The 25,180-nt window shown below is 59.8% G+C and overlaps 2 protein-coding genes across 8 annotated transcripts in view; one reads left to right on the plus strand and one right to left on the minus strand.

Moving 5' to 3' along the window:
* The window catches only part of GAS6 (growth arrest specific 6), a 34,625-nt gene extending 22,185 nt beyond the window's left edge, over positions 1-12,440 (plus strand). For both annotated transcript variants that reach the window (XM_082435175.1, XM_082435176.1), the window contains 9 exons: positions 416-538; positions 1,651-1,772; positions 2,430-2,548; positions 2,824-3,013; positions 5,021-5,185; positions 6,209-6,377; positions 9,646-9,818; positions 10,932-11,160; positions 12,010-12,440. In XM_082435175.1, the coding sequence (XP_082291301.1) occupies positions 416-538; positions 1,651-1,772; positions 2,430-2,548; positions 2,824-3,013; positions 5,021-5,185; positions 6,209-6,377; positions 9,646-9,818; positions 10,932-11,160; positions 12,010-12,161 (1,442 nt within the window). In that variant the 3' untranslated portion in view covers positions 12,162-12,440. The remainder of the gene's footprint in view (positions 1-415; positions 539-1,650; positions 1,773-2,429; positions 2,549-2,823; positions 3,014-5,020; positions 5,186-6,208; positions 6,378-9,645; positions 9,819-10,931; positions 11,161-12,009) is intronic.
* TMEM255B (transmembrane protein 255B) overlaps positions 1-25,180 on the minus strand; it is a 67,319-nt gene that overhangs the window by 13,047 nt on the left and 29,092 nt on the right. For 2 of the 6 annotated variants that reach the window (XM_082435182.1, XM_082435180.1), the window contains one exon: positions 16,950-23,311. The exons of 3 other annotated variants lie outside the window; for them this stretch is intronic. In XM_082435182.1, the coding sequence (XP_082291308.1) occupies positions 23,117-23,311 (195 nt within the window). In that variant the 3' untranslated portion in view covers positions 16,950-23,116. Of the gene's footprint in view, positions 1-16,949; positions 23,312-23,343; positions 23,998-25,180 lie in introns of those variants that run through there. One more of the 6 variants, XM_082435179.1, reaches the window with a different exon arrangement.

The raw sequence follows: 25,180 nt of genomic DNA on the forward strand, positions 1-25,180 counted from the left end.
AGGGGGATAGGAGGGGAGGGAAGGGGGAGGGGGCGGGGAGGGGGAGGGGAAGGGGTGGGGAGGGGAGAGGGAATGGGGGAGGGGGAGGGGAGGGAGAAGGGAAGGGGGAGGGGAGGGAGGGGAGGGGAGGAGGGGGAAGGGAGAGGAAGGAGTGGGGAGGGGGATAGGAGGGGAGGGAAGGGGGAGGGGGAGGGGAAGGGGTGGGGAGGGGAGAGGGAATGGGGGGAGGGGGAGGGGAGGGGAGGAGGGCTGCGTTGCCCAGGGGTGCAGTGATGACACCGCCAGGCCGGGCTGTGCTCACTCTGCAGAGCTGGGTGCCTCTCAGCGGCGGTTCCCAGTCTGGCTGGCGGCATCTCGTTTCGGGAGGCTGCCAGCAGGCCTGGTGGACCTGAAACACAGCTGGTTTTTCCTGCAGACTTGGATGAATGTGCGGACTCAGGCGCCTGCGGGGAGGCTCAGTGCCAGAACCTGCCGGGCTCCTACTCTTGCCTCTGCGAAGAGGGCTACGCGTTCAGCTCCCGGGAGAAGTCCTGCCGAGGTACCCGCCCCGACACCACACGGGGCACGCACACACACACACACGCGCGCGCGGGGCACCGCTCTCCCAGGAGAAGTCCTGCCGAGGTACCCGCCCCGACACCACACGAGGCACGCACACACACGCGCGCACGGGGCACCGCTCTCCCAAGAGAAGTCCTGCCGAGGTGCCCGCCCCGACACCACGCGGGGCATGCACACACACACGCGCACACACACACGCACACACACACGCACGCACACACACGCACGCGCACGCGGGGCACCGCTCTCCCAGGAGAAGTCCTGCCGAGGTGCCCGCCCCGACACCACACGGGGCACGCACACACACACACGCACACGCACGCACACACGCACACACACACACACACGCGCGTGGCACCGCTCTCCCAGGAGAAGTCCTGCCGAGGTGCCCGCCCCGACACCACACGGGGCATGCACACACACGCGCACGCACACGCGCACACACACACACACGCACATGCGCACGGGGCTCCGCTCTCCCAGGAGAAGTCCTGCCGAGGTGCCCGCCCCGACACCACACGGGGCACGCACACACACGCGCACGCACACGCGCACACACACACGCACACGCGCGCGGGGCACCGCTTTCCCAGGAACGCAGCGTGCTGCGAGCACTCGTGTGGGTTCTGCGCACCTGCACACATGCGACATGGCACGTGCCTCTTGTGCACCTGGGCCTCTTCCCCAGAGACACAGGGAGACCGACCAGGCGGGGCCCCTGTGCTTCTGGGCAACGGGCTTCTCTCCTGCCCTCGGTGCAGCCTAGCCCAGCCGAGTCCGGGGGCGCCAAGAGCCATGCTCCCTCCCACTGCCTTCCTGCCTGGGCCAGCGGCTGCCCTCTCCACCAGGGAGGGGATGGGGTGGTCCTGGCCCCGCCCGCCCACCAGGCTGTCCCTGCGCCCCATGCTGATCTGGCCATGCTGATGGCCTCCGTCCCACGTCCCCAGGAAGGAGCCGGCCAGCTGGGTGGGAGCCACGGGCCTGGAGCTCCCGGGTCTCGGGCTGGGGACTCACGTCCATGGCGGTGTGATGGGGCAGCAGGGTGCGCGGTGGCGCCAGTGGGCTCAGGCGCTTCCTTGTGGCCGGCAGATGTGGACGAGTGTGCGGAGGGGCGCTGCGAGCAGGCCTGCGTCAACTCCCCGGGGAGCTACACCTGCCACTGTGACGGGCGCGGGGGCCTCAAGCTGTCCCAGGACATGAACACCTGCGAGGTAGCGCCCGGCCCGGCCTCCCGGGCTGCGCTGTGGCCCCGCGTGGGGTTGGCTGGGAGCATGTCCTCGGGCCCCGCGGGGAGAGGCGGGGTGGGAGGCGTGGCCATGCAGTCCGATGTTTGGTTGTGGCCACCTCAACTCCTCCCCCGAGTGACTCACTCATACACGCGTGACCGCAGCCTCTACCCGGGTTCTGCAATGCATGTGCAGCAAGCGCCCCCTGACCATGAGGGCAGGCCAGCCCTGGCTGCCCTGTGACCACCCCCGGGGCTCCCACCATGTGGTCCTCCAGGTAGTGGAGAAGCTGCATCGTAGAGCAGGGAACATTCTAGAAACAAGTCTTCAAGGTCTCTATTTTTTGCTTGTTTTACAACACTTTATAGTTGTTTTTATTATTCTCCGTGCTTTTCCATATGTTTGAAATATTCCATAATTAAAATATGAAAGCAGAAGGGAAATACACAGGGAAGGAGGGTGCTGGAGAAACTGTGCGAGGGGGCTGCCAGCGGGGAGCGGGAGGCCTCTGGAAACATCAGAGACCAGCCTCCCCTGGGAGCCCCCATGGTGGGCTGGGCTGGGGGCAGCAGGGTCCCTGGGGGTTCCAGTGGGAGCCCGGCCGAGTGCCCCCACCTGAGGCCAGCTCCCCGCTCCTGACAGGACATCCTGCCCTGCGTGCCCTTCAACGTGGCCAAGAGTGTGAAGTCGCTGTACCTGGGCCGCATGTTCAGCGGGACGCCCGTGATCCGGCTGCGCTTCAAGCGGCTGCAGCCCACGAGGTGAGAGGGCGGCCCGAGCATCTGGACCTGGCGGCGGGGGGCCAAGTCAGCCCCGTGCTCGCGTCCCGGCCGGGGAGCCCGCAGGCCAGCACAGCCGCGTGGGCCTCAGGGCTGGTGCCCGCTGCACGCCTCCCCGGGGACTCGCTGCCGGCGTTGGGGTGCGGGCGGCGTTCGGCCTGCTCACCTGGGCTCTTCCCGAGGCCAGGCGAGCCCTCGCCGGGCGGGGTCACGCACCACGACCTGCATGTAACCCACTCGTTTCTGCCGGCGCTCAGACTGGTGGCAGAGTTCGACTTCAGGACCTTCGATCCCGAGGGCGTCCTGTTCTTCGCCGGAGGCCATCGGGGCAGCACCTGGATCGTCCTGGGCCTGCGGGCCGGCCGGCTGGAGCTGCAGCTCCGCTACCAGGGCGTGGGCCGCGTCACCAGCAGCGGGCCCATCATCAACCACGGCTCGTGGCAGACGGTGAGCGTGGCCCCCGCTGCGCTGCCTGGGCCAGCCCGGGGCTCCTGGGCCAAGGACCCAGCATCTACTTGCACTCGCTCACTCAACAGTTAGTGGGTGCAGCCGTGGCAGGACGGCCCCGCGCCAGAAAGCCTGCGCTCAGATGGGCATTATGTCCTCACAGAAGCAGAGCAGGGCTTCCACCACAGCGGCCGTGGTTCTCAGTGGGGTGATTCCTTTGAGGACACCTGGCTGTCTGGAGACACTCCTGCTCATCACAGCTGTGGGGGGGATGGGGGGCCCCTGGCAGCTGGATTGAGGCCAGGGGGACTCAGGACTCCCCACCTCGAGGACCCGCCGGTTCAGACCGTCAGTTGCGTCGAGGCTGAGAACCGGCCAAGGTCCCAGTGCCCGGCTCTCGGTGTGGGGCAGGGTCAGACATGACTCGTGACACTGTCCCAGGCTCTGGCCTCCTGGCCTGCTCCATTCAGGCTGACCTCCAGCCTCTTGATGGAGGTGCCCTGACCGCCCAGAGCCTGAACTGCAGCCGTTGGCTTTGGAGCTGCCGCTCTGTCCTGCATCATGATGCCTGGAGCAAAGCAGCCTGTGACACGCAGGCTCTCTCCCCAAACTTGGAGGCCCCTTAGTTGGAACTGGGCTTTTAGAAGTAAGTGCTTGAAAGAGAAATGGGAAAAGCATTCTTTTTTCCTCTAGAAGTGAAGATTAAATGGAAACATTTGCCCTGGTCTCTGCGAATAAAAACAGTGTAGACGTTTGCTAATATTTCCATCCTGTCAGTGGTGTCTAGCTCCTCCTTTCCTGGACTCTTAAAGCACGAGCATCTCCAAAGCAGCAGGAAAGATGCCTTCCGCAAAGTTACAGATAAAACAGTCGATCTAGAGGGAAGCTGTCTTGGGGTTGAGGGAGCTCCACACGTGGGAACCCGCTGCCCCGCGGTTGAGGGCAGGAGGGTCCCGAGCGGGGCTGGGACACTGCCCGAGGGGAAGAGGCTAGAGGAGGCATGACCAGCGGAGGCACATGGCTGCCAGCCCACCCAAGGCACAAACCGGTCCTTGAGGTGCAGGGCCAGTTCCACAACGACCTCTGCCCACTCTCCCTGGCCCTGAGGCTCCCCACATGTGCACACTGCTGTCTCCTCACCAAATTCAGACCCAGTACCTAAATGTTTCTCCACCTGAGCCAAAAAGGAAATTGAGGGGCTTCTGGGTCATTAGGAAGATGCATCGTGTATAGAGTGACAGATTTTTTAATTTTCCTACAAGGAAAGCAGGAAAGAGTGGGAAGTTGTAGAAAGAATTCATATGTTCAGTCAGCATTCAGTCCGTGCCAGGCACTATTGCTGGAGATTCCGAAGTAATATATGTTCTCTTGTATTCAAAGTGTTCACCTGAGGGGTAGGAGAAGCAAAGGACCAGAGATGCCAAGGCTGACCCAAGGGGGCAGTGACTTCAGGCCCCCAGAAGGCAGCTCCCTGACTGAGGCTTAATTTAGGGTCCAGAGATGGGGAGGGGGCTCCAGGTGGGCTCACCTGCAGGGGGAGGGGGGCCAGGGGGAGGGAGCAGCGTTGGGAGGGAAACCAAAACCGGCAGGGTCGGAGCCACACCACAGATGCCAGGGAAGCAGTACAGGTGATGAGCATGGACCCCCGAGGCTGGGGGTCTCTTGGCCCTGGGTGGCGATGGGAACGTGGTCACCCCTGAGGCTGGGGGTCTCTTGGCCTCGGGTGGCGATGGGAACATGGCCCCCCCTGAGGCTGGGGATCTCTTGGCCCCGGGTGGTGATGGGAACGTGGCCCCCCCGAGGCTGGGGGCCTCTTGGCCCTGGGTGGTGATGGGAACATGGTCACCCCTGAGGCTGGGGGGTCTCTTGGCCCCGGGTGGTGATGGGAACGTGGCCCCCCCGAGGCTGGGGGTCTCTTGGCCCCGGGTGGTGATGGGAATTGGTACCCAAGGCTGGGCGCCCCTTCGGAAGGTGCACACCCACCCTCATAGCACTTGTGCTCTTCAGATCTCCGTTGAGGAGCTCGAGCGGAACCTGGTGATCAAGGTGAACAAGGATGCTGTCATGAAGATCGCCGTGGCCGGTGACCTGTTCCAGCTGGACAGAGGGCTGTACCACCTGAACCTGACCGTGGGAGGCGTTCCCTTCAAGGAGAAGGACCTTGTCCAGCCGGTAAGTCCTGTCCTTAGTCCCTGAGGTCGGAGCCCGGGTGGCTGAGCGCAGGGTTGAACCCTGAGGGCCCTGGCAGAGCACCGGACGGGAGGCGAGCGTCTCTAGACCTTAACAAGCTGCAGTGCAGCTACGTCATGTGCCTCGCCGTCTCTCTACGACACTCATTTGTGTTTTCGTCTAAATTGATGATAAAAATGTCTATTTTGCAGAGGAGATAAATCACAATGAAATTATCCTTTAACAAAAGAACACTCAACTTTTTTGGACAGTTCCCAAGAACGTTGGGTTGTTAACCCTGCCAGGATTCCCGTAGGGGAAACAAGACCTAACGGGAGGTTGGCGTTGGTCACGTCCCAAAGTCCTGCCCTTCTCATCACCCCGCTCCCCCGGTGTGCTGAGGTCCACGGCCAGAACCCCTGGTGTTCCGGGTCTGATTTCCACACTGAACACGAGACGTGAGTCCCGCACCCGGAGGTTCCGAGTAGAGGGTGGTGTCAGCAGCACCTTCCCTCCAGAGGGCTGGCCCACACCCCAGAGTCCCGTCCGTGTGCCTCACGCCTCCTCGTCTTACAGACAAAGGCTGGGGCGACCTGATTTGCGCAGAGCCACGCGGCGAGTGCACGGCTGCGGGTCCCCAGCCCCCGCCCTACACACACCAGGTGCTTTGGGTGCCTGGCAGGAGCGCAGGCACAGCTGCTGTGTAAGGGTCCCCTCGCCCTCGTCCTTCCAGGCGGTGGTCAGCACCCCGTGTCTGTTGGACGAGTGGGGACCGGGTGCAGGCAGAGGCGGACGGGCACGCTGTCCTCGTCTGCGTGGGGCGCGGATGTGCCACGTGTGCTGCTGCGTGTGCCGTGTACCTGGTGTCGGGCAGCGAATCCCTCCATGAGCGCGGAGCCTGTACCGGAACCACCTCCCCCAGCAGGATTTATCCACGTTTGTGGTGGATTTCCATGTGCCTGTGCCGGGAGGGCGCCATCGGACCGGGCGGCACCAGGCAGCCACCGGGGGTCTCTGTCTTTCCAGATGAACCCCCGTCTGGACGGCTGCCTGAGGAGTTGGCACTGGCTGGACGGCGAGGACACCACCGTCCAGGAGACGGTCAAGGTGAACGTGAAAATGCAGTGCTTCTCCTTGACCGAGAGAGGGTCCTTCTTCCCTGGGAGCGGGTTTGCCTTCTACAGCCTGGATTATGGTGAGTTCTGGCTCCTGCATCGGGGTGGCCGTGCTTGTCCTTCCAGCCAAAATAAGCTGAAATACACTAAAACCTAGAGAAGCAGGAGCCAGTTTCCTACCTGGGAAGACGGCATGAGGGACGGCCTCGTGGCCCCTGGGCTACAGGGCGGGGGCACAGGCCCACTTCCAGGGCGCAGGGCTGGGAAAAAAAGGGACGGAGGAGAGTGCCGGTGCTTGGTGGCTGAGACGGCAGGCCAGGTGGATGCAGGGCTCTAAGGGGAGCTTCGCAGAAGGTTCTGAGACAAGACAGGCTCAGGCTCAGACACGTAGATGTAGATGGGGCCATGGGGCCGCTCGGAAACGCCCAGCATTGCAGTCACAGCGCTGTGGGCCGTGGGGTGGGAGCGACACCTCAAGGAGTCCCTGAGCTCAAGCTTCAGGAGGAGGAGAAGGAGAGATGCCACACAGAACTGAGGCTTCCCAGCCGGTGTGGAAAGCAACAAAGGAGCTTCTCCTTTACACCCGGAGACAGAGGAGCAGGCCTTGTAGCGGGCGGAGCGGGCAGCTGCGGGCCGGTGCTGCTGCAGGGGACACAGGGTCGACCCAGAGTCCCTCCGGCTTCTGCAAAGCAGGGCCCTTAATTCCTGGAACAAACCACAGCTATCTCTTGCCTTTTATTATCCATCAGTGACAACTTTTACAGTAAAGAGAAATACTCCTCCCGTGCTGATAAATGAGCACTTAGATGTCAGCTTTATGTGAAATGAGTGCATGTGCCAAATCCCGGAGGTACCGTTGCCACCTCTGCTCTGAGGATGTCAGCCTGGACAGTGCGGACTTCGTGGGGGGGGGGGACGGTGGCGGATCCGTTTGAGTCTGGACCCAGAATTTCCCCAACTTCCCCTCAGACAGGGTTGAAGTTAATCTCTGTTTCCCAGGGGGCACCAGCTGGAGCCCTGAGGTGTCACCGTGCCTGGGCTCACGGGCCTTAGTGACTTTCGAGTTGAGGATTTTGGGAGAGCCCTGGGTCCCGGCCCAGGGACACCTCGCACAGAACCGCATGCCTCTTTCCAAGGGTCAGGAGGGCGTCCAGAGCCCGGGCTGCCCGGCGGTCCCAGGTGGACACCTGGTCCAGGGAGGCTCTAGGGTCACCCCCCTCCCCTTCTCCGTAGCCCACTCCTGCCAGGCTCCTGCCATTGCTGCCAAGGCCCCCTCTCCCGGGGCCACTCCCGGCTCTGCTCCCCCCTCCACACACTCACCCTGAGAGAGTCCCCGGGGTACCCCCAGCCCCTCTCTGTTCCTAGACTCTCAGCCTTTCATGGTTGAAGGCACACACGTAACCGCCCCCCCCCCCCCACGGCCCTGCTTGTCAGCCCAGGAAGGCAGGTGGCCTGCTTCCTCCTTCAGACCTCACTGCCCCGGTGGCCTGCAAGTTCAAGGAGGGCCTGTCCAGCTCGGAGGACGTGGGGCCTGCTCCCTCCTCCTTAGCAAGTCGGGCCATCCTCTCAAGACCTTGTGTCACTGTCCCCTTTCTGTCTTTAATTGTCAAAAGCGTCACCACGTCACTGAAGGGTTTTTAGAAAAGAACCATTGACCCCTAATCGCACCACCTCACACAAAACACACGTCACTCCTTCAGTCTTTGCTTTTGTACGTGCAAACCTAGAGCATCCTTGTGATGTTTAATATCACATCATGGAACACAAATGTTTAATTCTTTTTTCACTAACACTGTGGTGACACAGACACCGCAGGTGCAGTCTCCACGGGCTGCAGTGCTGTCCCTGTGCCCGTCACCGTGCCTGCTGTGGTCTGCTCGCCGCTTTTGCTGCATGGCTTTGATCTTCAGGTTCTGGGACAACAAAGGCCAAGTGGTAGTTAGAACTCTGTGCGTTTTTAATATGTCTTCAACTATACCATCAACGTTCTCACGTTACAACACAGAAAGGACGCGTCAGGGAATGACAGATACTGTCCTCAGCAGCAGGTCCCAGTGGATCTGGACTCACTGGGTCTCAAAGCCTGAGAAGCTCTCGGTGAGGGCCGTGTGGCTGGCCCCACCCCGCCCCCGAAACTCCCCCAGGGGAGCTGAGGCGTTGGTGCCTCAAGCACGCTTCTGACAAGGAGGCCACGGACCTCACCCGTCGGGCTCAGCAGGGAGCCCACTCCTCGGGGTGCACGGGGAGCTTGGCAACGGAGGAGAAGGCTGGGTTGGGGGTGGTTCCTTTTTCCAATTCTGTGTGCATTCGGTTCGGTGAACAGTTACGGGAACTGACCATAACGGGCCCCTCCGGGACGGGGACACACACACGATTCGAGGGGCCCACAGTCCACTGCGGGGAGAGACCGGCCCGCGGCGAGGTCCGAGCCCAAATGTTCGCAGACGTGGCCTCACCATCCTTCTGCCTAAGCAGCCCCTGCCTGACATTCTCACGAGGTAGAAACACTTAAAAACCAAGAGGGCGGAGGTTGTCTGGCCTCTTCAGCAGCAGGTGATCAAACGTGGGGAGGAAACGTGAGGTGGTGTTTGCCCTCCGAGAACCAGGATGCAGCTCTGCTACCACAAGTGCTTTGGAGCAGTTTGTGCAAGAGGCGTGCACCATGTACACTCATTCAGATGCGTCGTATACGTGACACGCGCCGTATGGTTTATAATTCACACTCGGTACCTACTGCGGCCCGTCTGACACACCTGAACAAAGCCTCACCCACGGAGGCATCGATTGTAACGGTAGGAAAGTGCAGCTCAGGATGTAAGATCGTATGTGCTGTTGAGCGGGGCTCGCGGAAGCTTCCGTTTTCTCCGCGTCTTTAACTTTTCGAAGTCCTTCAGCTTGCGGGGCTGCGCAAGGCCGCAGGTGAGGTGCAGAGGGCTGAAGGCTGAGACCCTCCCCCATTCAACTGACCTGCGGGGAGGGAGTTGGGGCGCCCGGGGGCTAAGCACGGCCCGAGTGGCGCGTCTGCGGTCCCGGTGGGACTGAGTGGCCCGTGGTCATGCGAAGCGGCACTCGGGGGAGCGGGCAGCGTGGCCGTCCTCAGGCGGCCCGGGGCCTCTGGACTGCGGCCCAGACCTGAGTCCGCTGCCTGGCCCCCCGTCACTTCCCAGCTGTTGGCGCGAACCGCGGGTTCTGGGAGGCTGTTACCGACTTCCCACCTCCTCCGCTGCCGGCATCCTCTGCTGCCCGGGGCCGCGGGGGAGCTGAGCTCGCCGCCCTGCTCCTCCCGCCTCTCTCTCCCCGCCTCTCTCCCCGTCTGGAGCGCCCTGTGACGTGCCGCCTTCTTCGCAGCTCGGACATCGCCGGATGTCGGGACCGAGACCGCCTGGGAAGTTGAGGCCGTGGCTCGGATCCGCCCCGCCACCGACACGGGGTTGCTGCTTGCGCTGGTGGGCGCTGACCAGGCCGTGGTCCTCTCCGTGGCCCTGGTCGACTACCACTCCACCAAGAGGCTCAAGAAGCAGGTACCACTCGCCGCCGCCTGAGGATGAACTGCTGCCCCCAGCGCCCAGCCCGGCTGTGGCCCACACCGTGCCCCTCGAGGTTCCAGCCCGCCCTCCCCGTCTCTCACCAGGGTCCGAGCAGCCACGCGTGGCTCGGGGACGATGTTGGGGTCCCGAAAGCCAGTTGTGCGGTGGGGAGACTTTCCCACCCGCTCAGTGGTGTAGCAGTTTGAATTAATTGCTCGTATGTAAGCCAAAGGATTTTGCTCACAGATCAGATCTTCCTTTTGAAAAAGATGTGCAAACACGCCCCAGACCCTTGTCATGCGGCCCCCTGGAGGTGCAGGCGGAGCTCTGGGCACACGCCCCTGGACACGTGCCCGTCACCTTCACGCAGTCCCCCTCTCCCGACTCTCCTGACACCACGTCAACACCGTGCCCACTGGACTTGCTGTTTTCTCAGAGAACAGCTAAGAGGTGGCGGAAATAGGTTGATTTTCTCACCTCTGTCCTAGAGGGCTGTGTTCACCAAGTCAGCCTGCCCGCGAGGGCCACCCAGCTCCCCTCTTAGCGGGGCTGCAAGCTGACGGGCGTGGGTCCGCGCCCTGCCCAGGCCGGCTTTTCCCCGTCCGGGTACTCGGGACAAGCCCCGAGGCCCACCCAGCTGAGACCACCTCCCCGGGCGGGGAGAGGGAGGGAGGAGAGGGCAGGGCCCGTGTTGTCAGAGGCGTGTTCTGCCTGGCGTGTGCGCTTGCTGCCCTGGCCCCTCTCTGGTGCCTCGTGGCGGCTCCACGAGGAGGGGCAGCCCTATCCTGTGTCCCGGCTACGGACACGCTGGTGACTACGGTCACCTCTGCCCAGGCCAGTGCACGTGCGTTCCTGTTCCTGGAGCGTGTTTCCCCCCAGCTCCCGCCCGAGGGTGTGTGGCTTTACTTGTTCGTCCTCCATCATGTTGGACAGGGTCCAGGTGGCCCCCTCCTTCACCCGAGTAGAGACTGTGTCCCTGTCACGCCCCGGCCGCAGGCGACCCTGCCCGCAGGAGGCCCGCAGGACAGGGCAGGACAGCAGGGCCCGCGGGCACTTGGCCGCCACCCCACCCGCCCCGCCCCTGCTTAGGCGTGCTTCTCCCCGCAGCTGGTCGTCCTGGCCGTGGAGAGCGTCACCCTGGTTCTGATGGAGATCAAGGTCTGCGACGGCCAGGAGCACGTTGTGACCGTCTCTGTGAACAAGGACGGGGCCACCCTGGAGGTGGACGGCACCAAGGGCCAGAGTGAAGTGAGCCCAGCGGGGCTGCAGGAGAGGCTGGCCGTCCTCGGGAGGCACCTGCAGGGCTCCGTGCTCACCTTCGTCGGGGGGCTGCCAGGTAGGGTGCCCCAACTTGCTCGCCCCAAGCAGAACCGGGCTGCTCTGTACTAAGAGGAAGAGGGAAGCAGCCGGCCCGTGGCTGCATCGGGTGCCTCGCTGCGTGTCGGCCCCGGCCCGCCGTTGTGTGTGGGGCCCAGGCTGGGAACACGCTCGCGGGGAAGCATCAGCCTGAAGCGCCCCCTCCCGGCTCCCGCGCCCTCCAGGAGCCCCACCCCCAGCCGTGGGCAAGGTTAGTGAGGAGGGTTCAGCCCACTGGGCCGCGCTGGGGGCCGGGTGCCCCAGCGGCCCAGCCAGCCTCGCCCCTGAGGCCTGGCGTCCAGTTGCCATGGCAGCAGACAGAGTGACCCCGGCCCCTCCTGCATCCGGGGCTCGTGTCTGGTCAGGTGGAGCCCAGTAACCGGGGCGCAGTGGTGGCAGGTGGGCGAGGCCAGGGCCTCACACAGGCCCCCGCCTGCTCCCACCACTCAGGGCGGGCGTCCACTTGCCGCAGACGGCGGGACCTCGGTCTTGGCTGCCAGACTCAAAGTGCACTTAGTTTTAATAAACAGAGCTTTGAAGAGGACCAGAGAGAGCCTGGAAGCCCTGGGCATGACTCACTTGGGCCGAGAAGATAACATTTAACTGATCTGACTATCTGTGTGCGCTCCTGGGGGTCGGGGTGCAGCGTCAAGCCTGGCGGCAACGGTTTACCGCCTGCCTAGGGCGTGTGCCTGAGCCAGAGGGAGGGGTTCCGCAGGGAAGGGAAACCGTGCCCTCGAGGAGGCCGGAGACGCAGAGCGGGGAGCCCGGGCCCAGACGCCGGGCAGCTCGCCCCCTGAGACGTGTTTGTTCTTTCCCCGCGGCCCAGATGTGCCAGTGACCTCGGCCCCGGTCACAGCCTTCTACCGCGGCTGCATGACGCTGGAGGTCAACCGGCAGGTTCTGGACCTGGACGAGGCCACCTACAAGCACAGCGACATCACGGCCCACTCCTGCCCCCCCGCTGAGCCGGCCGCCTAGCCTTCTGCCGCCGCCGGCCACCCGCGCAGCCACGTACGCCTCGGCTTTCTTCCCAGACCAGGAAGGACGGCGGGAGGCACCCGCACCCCCGCCCGAGACACTGAACCCTCGCCCGCCAGGTCCCCTCACGGCCTCCCTGCCCGTGTGTAACATACGTGTAAATAGCGGACTCAGCACCGCCCGAGCGGACCCGGGAAGAGAATTCTGTTATTTTTATTACCAGATGCTTCTCTCTGACCTAAAACTATGGAAAAATAAAACGTTTACGGAACCTTCCTAGCTCTGTGTCGGCAGTTTCTGCCCCTTGGCGCCCAGCGGCGCGGCCGTGGCGGGGTCCGAGGCCGAGGGAGGCCCGCCATGCCCATCGGCCTTAACTCCGGGTGGCATCCCTTCCGCCTGCCGCCCGGCGTCCCCATGACGGGGATGAGCCGCCTTCCGGGAAGCGGCGGTGCCAGTCGCCTGCCTGCGCGGCCACGGCAGGCACAGCAGGTCAGCACCGCCGGCCCCCTGTGCAAACCCACTCCCCCGCGGCCTCGGCTCTCCCGTCTCCTCGTTTCGAGAGGCCGTGCACAGCGCTGGAAGCACCTGCTCGTTGTGGAGCGAGCTGGGTCTGCCGGGGGTCGAGCGCACGGGCCTTTTGCTCTGGCTCCAGGAGCGTGGGGGGCAGTAACGACACCACGACGCCAGCCCAAGCCACGGGGGAGAGCAAGCCCGCGGTTTGCAGCTGCAGCGAACACGTCCGGGAATGTGGGCGCTGTCGCAGCAGAGGGTCCCAGGGGAGTTTCCGGCAGCCGGTGGGGCTTCCCTCCACCCCAACACTGAGATTCTACTTTTTTAAATACTAAACCCTGAAGTGTGTTCTGAGATAGGCAGGCAGGCAGCCCAGGGTCCCACGGCCCCATTTCAGCTTCATGGCTTTAATCCCTCAAAGTGGCTTCAGGGTCTCTGCACCCACCCAGCTCCCCCCACCCCGCTGCTGAGCGTGAGTTTACAGTCACAACCTGACCCAGAGACGAGCAGGGGCAGAAGGAAGGGCAGGAGCCGAAGACCGCAGCCCAGCCACGTGCGGAGCCCACATGAAGCAGAGTGGCCATGGCACCTCAGGAGGAGAAGCTCGCTCTTGGTCCTGCAGGAGAGGGTTTGGCCTCCAGGATGGCAGTAGGGGCCCCTGCCTGGCGGGACTGGCAAGTGGAGTGACCCCGGGGACCCGTGGGCAGAGGCAGCTGGCGTGCCCTGGAAGGGACGGGGTCTCCACGACACAGGGGAGGGGTTGGCACCACAGATGCCCAGCAGGCGGGACCCCCAGGCCACGCTCACCTAAGATGACCAGACTGAGGCCTGAAGGTACAAGGTGACTTGGCCAGGACACCAGAGGCAGAAGCGCTCAGGCCCCAGGGCCCAGCAGGGCTGGCACGTGCAGCCGGGGTCGGCCCCTCCCATGGCCACCCATGTCCTCCTGCCAGCCTGAACCCACTTGTCTGCTCCCCAGCCTGCCTCAAACCGTGTGTCTCTGTGTGTGTATCTGTGTGTGTGTGTGACTGTGTGTGTGTACACGTCTGTGTGTGTATCTGTGTGTGCGTGTGTGACTGTGTGTGTGCATGTGCATGCATGTATGTGTCTGGGCCCCTCCTCTGCCAGGCCAGCTGTGGGCACGGTGTGCTCCTTCAGGCGTCCCTAAACCTCAGTGGGCTGTGGTGAGAGTTCTGCTGACTCAGGACTTCAGAAAACTAGCCCGAGAGTTCTTCAAGTGATTTCCACAGAAAGGCCGGCAGGGAGGTCAGTCAGGGCACTCGGAGAGCCTGGGCCCTCGTGAAAAGTCCACCTCCGGCCAGCCTCTTCCCACAGCACCGTGGAGCCCTCCCCTCCATCCGTGACCTGGGTGGACGTGTGGGCTGGCTCACAGCCTAAGTGCCAGCTCCGGGTTGGGGGCTGGCCTGGTGGGCTGAGCTGGTCAGGCTGGGGCCTGGAGCTGTAGGACGTGCCTCAGGCTGTCCGTTGGGGGCTGAGAGCCCAGTTCCTGAGAAGGACCAGGCACGGGTGCCGTCAGCTCAGGGAGCAGGGGTCCCACCTGCCGCCCATGGTCTCCCAGAGCCGCTGAGCACAGCTCTGAGAAGTGGGGGACACACAGTCCCGCCCGCGACCCCAGGAGACCCCCTGCTGCCCACCCTCTGGCCCCATGTGGCCTCAGGAGCCCAAAGCCACCCTGGGGCCTGCTCTCAGCCCGGTCACCACAGCATTCCCGCCATCCTCTCTGGTTTTCGTCTACTCCGGAGGCGGCTCTGGAATGTTCTTACGGAATGCTCCCCAGGCCAGCCCCCACCCCCTCACAAAGGCCAGGATGGCCAGAGAGCAGACAAGACACATGCTGAGCTCTGGGACTGGAAACTCTGGCCTTACAGACACACGGAGTCGAGGCCAGCTCTCAGGGGCTTTCTGACCACCTTGGGTTCATCTTCTATCCGGGGAGAGTGAGGGCCACATCTGTTTCCTACTGTGGTCTCCATAGACTTCCACTGGGCGCCAGGGGTTATTCTAACTACTGCCAAGAAAAAGTTTATGGCCAGTGCAGAGCCAAAATCTGCAAGACATTCCCCAGCTGTGCTGGCCAGATTGGCGTCCTTGCTGCTACCCAGTCCGGGCCAGACTGCACATGAGGCTGGGGCAGACAGAGAGTTGCATGTCCTCTGACTATGTGCCATGGAGGAGCTGGGGTGGGTCTGACTGTGCGCCACGGAGATGGAGCCGGGACGGGTCTGACTGTGCTCCACGGAGGAGGAGCCGGGACGGGTCTGACTGTGCGCCACGGAGACGGAGCCGGGACGGGTCTGACTGTGCGCCACGGAGAGGGAGCCGGGACGGGTCTGACTGTGCGCCACGGAGACGGAGCCGGGACGGGTCTGACTGTGCGCCACGGAGATGGAGCCGGGATGGGTCTGACTGTGCGCCATGGAGATGGAGCCGGGATGGGTCTGACTGTGCGCCACGGAGATGGAGCTGGGATGGGTCTGACTGTGCGCCAGGAAGGAGGAGCTCAGGTGGATTATGCTGCTGACACTTGTGGTCTGCGATGATCTCAGAGTTTTGCTTTTTTTGTTTTAAACAGAAGAGCTGCAATATTTGTTTGTATTTCATTCTTTTGTTTGTTTTTCAGATACTATCGATTGATTGATAACGTTTTTTTGTGTGAAGGGCTGGTCTGTGCCGTCAGGGCATCTGGCGGCCTGCCTGCAACCTCTGTCCTTGCTGCCAGTAGTACCCCCCCCCCCCACACACACACACATAGACACACACACCTGAGACAGTCAAAGCATCTTCAGACACTGCCACACGTCCCCTGGAGCAAGTCACCCCTGTTGAAATCTCTGCATTAAAGAAATAGGAAATTTGACCCCAGTTCACATGACAAAAAAAATTAACTCTATGTAGAGTATATATTTAAATCTAAAGGTAATCTATGAAGCATTTAGAAGATAATGTAAAACTGTAGGCTGTGGGCCCAATGTGATGCACCCCTGTTCTTGTTAATAAAGCTTTATTGACATACGGTCACACCCATTAACTTATGATTCTCTACAGCTTCTCTCCTGCTACAGTGGCAGGGCTGAGCGGTGGCTTCACAGCTACAGACCCTCAAAACCTGAACCATGTACTATCTGTTCCTTCACAGAGAAACTTTGCTGACCCCTGTGATAGAAGAGTATTTTCATGAACTAGGGTAAAGAAATACTGCTTTAAAATAGAAAATAAAACAAAACTCTCTCATGATAAAGAAAAATATTTAAAAATTGGGCTGCATTAAAATTAAGAACTTCAAGAAAACAAAGTTGGAGGAAGCTACCCGACTTCAAGTCTTGCTATGAAGCTACAGCGGTCAGTACAGCCTAGTGTTGCCAAAAGAATAAACAAAGAGATAAATGAGCAGAACAGAGAGCCCAGAAACAGACCCACAAAAGTAGAGTCACCTGATCTTCGACAAAGGATCAAAGGTAACACAATGGAGCAAAGGCAGTCTCCTCACAAGTAAGGCTGGAACACCTGGACCCCACATGCAAATAAACGAATGCAGACACAGACCTCACACCCTTCACAAAGTCAGCTCAAAATGGATCACAGATCTAAAGTAAAACGCAAAACTATAAAACTCGCAGAAGACAGCACGGGAGAAGATCTAGATGGCCTTGGATTTGGGATAATCTTTTAGATACAACACCAAAGGCAAAATCCATGACAGAAATAATGCACAAGTTGGGCTTCATTAAAATGAAAAATTTCTGCTCCGCAAAGGCACCATCAAGGGAATGAAGAAACAAGCCACAGATGAAGAAGAAATTTGCAGAAGACATATCTGATGAAGCACTGTTACCCCAAATATACAAAGAACTCTTAAAGCTCAACTATAAGAAAATAAACAACCCAATTAAAAAATGGATCAAAGACCTTAACAGACACCTCACCAAAGACACACAGATAGCAAATAAGCACATGAAAACGTGCTCGTATGTCATGTGTCATCAGGGCGAACGCAAATTAAAACAATAGTAAGATGCCACGGCACACCTATTAGAACAGCCAGAATCCAGAGCACAGGCAACACCAGGTGCTGGTGAGGACGCGGAGCCGCAGGAACTCTCGGCATCGCTGGTGGGAGCGCAGGATGTTGCAGCCACCGTGGAAGACAGTTTCTTACAAAACTAAACGTACTCTCGCCACACGATCCAGCAATCGTGCTCCTGGGTGCTTCCCCAGAGGCACTGAAAACTAATGTCCACATAAAAATGTACACACAAATGTTTACAGCAACTTTATTCATAATTACCAAAACCTGGAAGCAACTAAGATGCCCTTCAGTAGGTGAATGGATAAACAAACTGTGTTACACTCAGACAACAGACCATTAGTCAGTGATAAAAAGAATGAGCTATCAAGTCATGAGAAGACATAGAAGAAACTTAAATGCATATTGCTAAGTGAAAGGAGCCGATCTGAAAAGGCTACGCAGTGTTTGATTCCAACTATACGACATTCAGGAAAAGACAAAACTATGGAGATAGTACAATAAAAAGGCCAGCGGTTAACAAGGTTTAGGGGAGGAGGCATGAGTGCATGGAGCACGGGGGATTTCTAGGGCAGTGAAGGCACTCTGTATGAGACAGAAATGGTGGACACGGGACATTAAGCATTTGTCCAAATCCACACAATGTACAACACTGAGTGACCCGAATATAAACGACGGGCTCTGGGTGACGGGGACCTGTCAGTGTAGGTTCATGGATGGTAACGAACGGCCCCTCGGGTGGGGGATGGTGATGATGGGGAAGGCTGCACCTGCGTGGGGCAGGGGGCCTGCGGGAACTTTGTCCCTTCCTCTCCATTTTGCTGTGAATCTAAACCTGCTATAAAAAATAAAGTCTATTAAAAATAAACAAGCATATCCATCAGTAGATACATCAAGAACATCTGTTCACCAAGGTACCATAAAGAGGGTGACAAGACCAGCTCAGAACAGAAGATACTGGGAACCACATGAACCTGCTAACGTGTTAACCCAGAAGGGAGAACGAGTTCTTCCTGCAAATCAGTGAGAGAAAGTAATGACCCAACGGAAGAACGGGCAGAAGACCAGGCGGGCGCTGGACAGAACAGGAAACACCAGTGGGCAATTTGTCTGTCCAAGGGGCCCCACTTCATTAACAAGGAGGAAATGCGGGGCACAGACACCACGAGAAGAAACTACAAGGAGGAAGCCCTGCACCCACAGCTGTGAAAGGTTCTCGGATCGCGCAGGACCAGATCTTGGTGGGCTGGAGCAACGGGACGCCAGGTCCGCAGCTGAGGCTGCGCTGGGCCAACCCCACGGACCCTGGCCGGGCATCGTCCTCCAAAGTCAAAGTCTGCCATGTGCCCCAAATCCAAGCCAGGGGCCCCGCATACACACAGGAGCCCGGAGATCAGCCGAGGCCCGCCCACAGCCAAAGGGGCAGTCACAGGTCCTGGGCTCAGAGGCAGAACCCCACGCGTGCCATCTCACAAGCAGGAAGCTCAGCGGAGGCCGGGCACCTGTCCCTACAGAGGACAGAACAGCGGGAGGGTGGGCGCCGGGCAGAGGGGGGGCCAGCCCCGGGGCCGGGTGACTGCCTCGCTTTGCAAACAGTCACCACGTTACACCTTGGTCTCCAGCAGGCTTTCTGCACGTGTATTAAATTTCATAATTAAAAAGTTTTAGCAAATGGGAAAGGGAAATAGGCATGTAACTGGTGCCACCCAAGAGCCACTGACAGAGTGAGGCCTGCCCCGGCTCCTTTCCTCTGGGCTGGGCGACGCTCGGCTGGGCACGTCCCCTTAATCCAGTGGGCACCTTTGCTCCCGCCAGCTTTGTGTTCTCTCCCTACACCCAGAGGTGGCGGAATCGGGCTGCAGAAGGACTGAGAAGGCAGGAGTAGGGAGGGCAGGGCAGTGCGGGTGACCGCAGGCTGCTCGGACCAGACCAGACTGCTGCGGAAGGTTGTTCTTGTTAACCAAGAACGTACTATCCCCCGGCCCTGCCCTGAGTGTTTTTGCAATGAGGTCCAGTAACATACCATAACGTTCACCCCCTAACAGTGTGTGATTCAGCGGGTTTCAGCACCTTCACAGGGCTGTGCAACACCACCACTGTCAGTTCCAGAACATTCCACCATGGCAGCAGGGAACCCCGTTCCCATCAGCAGCCTCCCTGACCCCTTGCACCCAACCAGCCTCCAGCCCGGCCCCCGGAGCACCAGCCTCCGTCTGTGACTGAGGATGAGGCGGGGTCGCTCAGCAGAGGGAGGGGCCGGGGGAGGGGCCCCACCGAGACCCACCCCATGGTGGTGCCCGTCAGAGCTGCAGGGCCAGGCCTCGCACACGTCAGGACGCAGGCGGAGCCTGGCCGGGTTCTGCTGTGGGGACGGCATGGCAGAGAGGGGTCCCCAGGGAACGGCGCCCAGCGCACACGGAGGCCAGCCGGAGTTGGGGGGTCCTGGGGCCTGGGGATGGGGGTGCCTGGAAGCCACCACCAGGCTGGGAATTGAATTGTTCACATTCTTTGTGGCTGGGGTGAGGGATAAAGACATTTTTGTGGGCAAGAGCAAAATTGTTGGCCTTGGAGTTTAATATTTTTTATCAGCTCCCGGCTCTCGGCGAGATGAAACGACCTGGCAGGGCAGACAGTGTGGGTCGGGCCACGCGAGTGTGGACAGTCCGGGGAGACCCTGCGGCCCTGCAGACCCCACCCTGGGTTGTGCTCGGAGGTCGAAGGTCATCCTGCGTCCAGGTCTGCGACCGGCTTCCCTGCCATTTCCTCCAAAGGCAGACACGGGCCTGCTGGCACCAGGGGCTGCGGCTTCACTCCCTGCAGCCCGGAGCCAAGGTCCCTCCCGGCCCGGGTGCTCGTGGGTCCGGGAGCCACCGAGGGGATCGACGTCTCGGACCACAGACCCCTGGCTCGGTTGGATGCTATGGTTCTTAAACTCTGGGCAGAAGAGGGACTTGCTGCAGGACCCCAGGCGGGTCAGTGGGCCGGGTGGACGTCCTGACCCTCAGGGTGTGGGCTGGGCGTGGAGTCGGCCCTTCGTGCCTGGTGGCCCCGTTTGGTTTCCCCTCCTTGGACCGAGCGGACAGCAGCCTCGAACCCTGCCGTCACGTGAGGAAAGCAGAGGCCGGGCACCTCGAGCCTTTGCTGGACGAGGGGTTTCTGTCTCCAGGACGCCCCCCTCCCGGGGCTCGCATCTGAGTGCAGAAACCGTAGCGGGGGGCGGCCAGAGACGTGGAGGAAAGAGAATTTCCTCCCTGGTCTCGAGCACGGTCCAGCCTTGTGGATGCAGGGGTCCTGGTCAAGCGTGGAGCCCCCTCCCTCTGGAAGCTCCGAGCCGAGTGCCCACGCGAGCAGCTCTGGGGCTCAGCCCCTACGTCCCGTTCAAGTCCCAGCCCCAGTTCCTTTCTCCTCTCCCGCTTTTGCCTGGCACGGTCTGCGCTGGGTTAAATGCCCCCTGGAGGGCAGGACGCCGAAGCCCCACGGAGCAGCACCAGGGCCAGCACGGGCACAGGGGAGGGCACGTCCTCCCCCCAGAGGCTCTAGCCCGGGGGCCGCAGAGGGTCCTGGGATCAGACAGTATCTCCACCTTGACCGACATTTCCAGGAGCAACAAAGGTGGAAAGAATAAAACAACTGAAGGTGTCTCCATGCTGCGATAGGGGGGCTGACCTGGCAGTGGGCAGAGGGCAAAGCCCACGGTCAGAACCACAGCCCTGCTGCCAGAGTTCGTTCCCAAGCAACACGGCTGCGGGCATTTCAATGTCACGTGTCTTTGCACGCTGAACCAAAAACACCAAGAACATAAAACCAAGGATCCACTGGAAAGTCACCCAGAGAAGAAAAAATCCCTCCTAGAACCCATCAGACTAGGCTGAGGTTTCCCTGGCTGGAAGGGACGCTTGTCCATCCAATACTGCGCGGCTTGGTTTGTGTCGTCTTTTGACGCATTCAGGTGGGCATGCAGGGAAGGGCAGCCAGATGGGCAGGCGCTGGCCCCGACCAGGCCGGGCTGGGCGCCTCACACGCGGAACCCTAAGTGCCTGTAGGGTCCACGCAGGTGTCCCCAGTAAATGTTGACATATTCTGTGCCAGTGAGCTCGCGTCTCCCAACAGACGCCGCGAGGGAAAACGGGACAGGCAGGACCTTATCTGACATGCAGCAAAATGAACAGATGATGATGGGATGGGGCTGGGAAGGCAGGTTTGGCGTCAAGTCCCCACACAGGGCGCTCTTGGTGGATTTCACCCAGATGAGCCTGAAGCCAGGCCTGGGCTTTGCCGCACCAGCCAGCAGGCTGGAAGGGGGGAAGCCGGGATCTGGTCTCACCCCACTCTGGTCACCTGACAGTTTGTGATTTGTGCACTAATATCCTAACATAATTCTCAACATAAATAAGCATCTCAGTGACTCTTACATTCTTAGATTTTGTGGAAAGTCCCTAAATTTATACGCATAACTTTTGTAAAGTCATGAGTTTGCCGCTTTGCCTTTGTGATGAGGACTGGCTGTGTTTAGGGGGAATACAGGAGCGTGTCCTGTTACCTGGCTCCAGCTGCCGCCCGGGGGGCCCCTTCCTGCCCCTGCCTGGCACCCAGGCCGCAGGGATGCCTGCCGGGCCTCCAGCAGAGCTGAGGGGTCTCGAGTGGGCTGTAGAGGGTCCTCCGTAGGAAAGAGCTCATCCTCCTTACGCAAAACAAGACCCATTTGGTTCTTACGAGCCTCAGAAATAAGAACCGTCGTCCCTGTTCTCCGCACAATCCAGGCAGGGAACACAGTCACGTGAATTCTCCTTTCCTACACCATTGTTTTACATGATGTTCAAACTAGGTTTCTTTGGTGAAAGATGGTCTCCCCAAGTCGCAGAGCTGAGTTGGACTCGTCCTGCAAGAGCCCGCTTTGGGCACAGGGACACTGGTCCTGTGGTCGCACTAGGAACCCCCCACCAGGCCCCAAATGCCTGCCACTGTGACGGCGAAGCCCCGAAAGGGAGAGCTTAGCCGCAGAGGCTACCGAGCAAAGCCGTGAGGAACTGGGACCCAGACCAGTGAGTCTGGTGACGGGGCGGACAGGTGGAGGGACAGCCAGACCATCGGGTCAAAATCGGGCTAAAGGGAGACAAAGGATGCTTCAAAAACTAACTTCACGCTGCTTCTCAGTGGGGCCACGGGCTCCATCTCAGCCAATGGAATTACTCCTCCTAAATTCTGCTAGTTTTGTTATTTTTTACAATATGCCCAAAGCAAATCAAACAATTAGGGAGGATTGGCCACTTAAGAGTTTGACCTAAAATTCCAAATTGATGAGGAGTGACCTCGCTGTGCTCGTGGCTTTTGGAGCTGAAGTTCCAGGACAACAGGAGGTGGGGCCACGTCCTGGCCACGGAGGCCACGGAGGCCAGGGCCACGCTGGGCCCATCGGATCAGGCCAGCCTGGAAACACTGGGCTTGCGAGCCCACGTTTAACAAAATACAGTCACATCTCGCTTTACAAATACTGCTTTTTTTTCTTTTTTTACAAATTGAGGTTTGGGGCAGCCCTGTGCAGAACAAGTCTGTTAGCATATTTTCCCCATAGTGTTTGCTCACTTCGTGTCTCTGTGTCACATTTTCATAATTCTCATGATATTTCAGACTTTTTCATTATTATTATATTTGTATGGTGATTCGTGACCAGTGATCTTTGATGTTACTCTTGTCACTGTTTTGGTATTTTTTCGGAATGAAGTGTTTTTAATTAAGGTTGTGCACTGTTTCTTTAGACATAATGCTACCGGCAACAGACTGCAGGATGGTGTAAACATCGCTTTCATGTGCCGGGAAACCAAGAATTCTGTGACTCCCCTCGTTGTGGTACTGGCGGGAGGCGGGGGGGGGGTACCAAAACAATCCGGATGCTCTGACCAGTGACCAGGTCCTTCCTGCCTCGTCTGTGACAAATAGCCTTCCCTAGGCCAAGGGGCCAGACGCATCCACGCGTGTCCTCCTCTCTAAGGAAACGGTCCACATGCTCAGAAAATGTAGCGAGAAGTGTTTCTGAATGTGAAGGCTAGGAGTATGCTGTCTGTTGGACAGAACTGCGTTCCCAGCCGGCAGGGGGAGCAGGAGACCGCGTCTTGTGTAGACCTAACCGCTTGCCTCCCTCCCTCTCTCCTCCCTCCCTCCTCCCTTCCCCTCACCTCTCCTCCCTCCTGTCCCTCCTCCACCATCTCTTTTCCCCAAAGATCCATGACTGTAACTCTGTAACTCTGAGACAGACTCTGGTCTGTCTCTCGACCAGGATTTGATTGGCTCCAAGGCCACGCTCACCTGCTTCCTCAGGTGTGTCTGGCAGTGGGCAGGTGCACGTGGGGCCCCGGTCGGTAGCCATTGGTCTGTCCTGGGCACGGCTTCTCCTAGGCCGTGGCTACTGGGCCACAGAGGTCCCCCCCTCCAGGGGTCTCTCAGCAGAGAGGCCGCATCTTAGGGGCACCTGCTCTGCGAGCGGGGGCCCACACGGGGTGTCCCGCAAAACAGACCAGGCTCCCCTGGATTCTCCACGAAGGCTGACAGTCGGGGGCCTGGACACCGTACACAGGACACACGCAGCTGCGGGACGCGACTGGAACAGAGCACACGCAGACCTCAGACCACTCGTAGGCCTTGGAAACAGCATTTATATTTGAGCTGGGACAAGTCTTCACTCGAGTGAATGTGTACCAGGAGGGCCGTGCTGAGGGTGGCGACCCTGCCCTCGCCGGGCACACACACATATAAGTACAAACACAGCACATTTCCTCGAAAGTGGTCCTCACACGGGGGCACCTGCCACATCCCCCTTGATCATAATAGTGATAACGAATTAGGAGGAAAATGGAACTGTTTTGTAAGTGATGCCACCAGAGCGAGGCTGCTCCGGCGGGAGTTTTAGCATGGCTTGGTGTGTGGTCTCACACGGGGTGAGGTGGCCTCGGCCACCAGTGCTCCCCGCCGCGGTCCGGCCTCTCCTTGCCCGGATGTGCCCAGGGAGGGGAGGAGGGCTCGGACGTCTCCAGGAGGTTGGCCACAGAAGCAGGGTTCGTAGAAGCTGCTCTGTTTTCTAACAAGCCAAAAACTAGTTTTCAATCTCCACCCTCTGCATCATGGCGCGTAGGGCGGAGGCTTCTCCCCGGGGAGGAAGTGGGTGAGGGCGAAGATGGGGGGGGCGTTGGGGGGCGGCCGGCAGCTGGAGCCGGGCTGGGACGGAGGCTGCACACCCTCGGACAGAGAGAGGTCGGAGCCAGGTGAGGCCGGGAAGCCGCCAGGGGTCTGCAACCAAACAGAGAAAGCCTCCTCAGCCCACGGGCGCCCGGGGACGCGCCCAGCGCCACCGGCGCCCCTCAGAGCCCACCCTGGCCCGAACCCCCAGACCCAGGCCCTCCTGGTGCGAACCGCTCCCTGACCAGCGTGCGTTCTCAGGGGGCCGCAGGGAGGCCCCGATTCAGCCCCACTGGGCCCCCTTCTCGCCTGTGGGCACCGGTCCTGACATTCAGGAGGGTGGCTGGTGACACCTGACACCAGGATGTACGGACGTGCAAACGCTGTCTAAGGAAAAGGCTGCCCAGCTCATCTGGGGCCCTGGGTTTACTCAACACTTCATGTTTTACAGAAAAAACCAAGGACATCAACATTTTCCACATAGTGTGACGGCGAATTTTATGCCTCAACTTGGCTAGACTACGGTGCCCAGAAGTTTGCTCAAACTGTCTGGATGTCATTTTGAGGGTGTTTTGTAGCCATGATGAATATGTAGACCAGCAGATCACCCTCTCTGGTGCGGGTGGGCCTCGTCCAATCAGTCGAAGAGGAGAAGATTGAGGTTCCCGCGGGAGAGGGAATTCTGCCTCCAAACTGACCAGACTCAAACTGCAAAATCTGTTCTTCCTGGGACCTCTAGCCTATGGACTGCCCTGCAGATTTTGGACTCTCCCCCTCTACATATCTATATGTGTATCATCTCTTTCTATAAATGTATCTCTACCTGTGTCTACTATGTGCACACATGCTATTGGTTCTGTTTCTCTGGAGATCCCACACTAATACACATAGACGCAAAAAGTGATTCTGCAAAGAGAGTGTTGGGACACGCCACAGATTTTAAATTAATAAAATTTCCAGTTTTCCTCCACCCGCCAACAACCTCTTAAATTTCTTTTTGTTGTTTTTTTTAACTTCTAGAGGTTAAAAATGCCTGCTTAAAACCAACATTAAATAAAGCAAGCAACCCCTTCTGTGATGGGACACAGGCAAGTGTGTGCAGGCCCTGGTCTTTGGTGGGGCCAGGTGGTTCCTTGCTCTCCGCTCAGCAGGTGCCCAGGGCCCAGGGATGCCAGCCTGCCTGCCCCCTCCCCCCGGAGGAACCCCAGACCTCGGGCTTTGAGAGAGAATTTCCTCACAAGCCAGGGCTCTAGGGATCCAAGGGCCCTGGGTCCCTGCCCACCTCCATTGCTTT

Source organism: Balaenoptera physalus (assembly GCF_965194825.1).
Source record: "Balaenoptera physalus genome assembly, chromosome: 18".
Classification (NCBI taxonomy): Eukaryota; Metazoa; Chordata; class Mammalia; order Artiodactyla; family Balaenopteridae; genus Balaenoptera; species Balaenoptera physalus.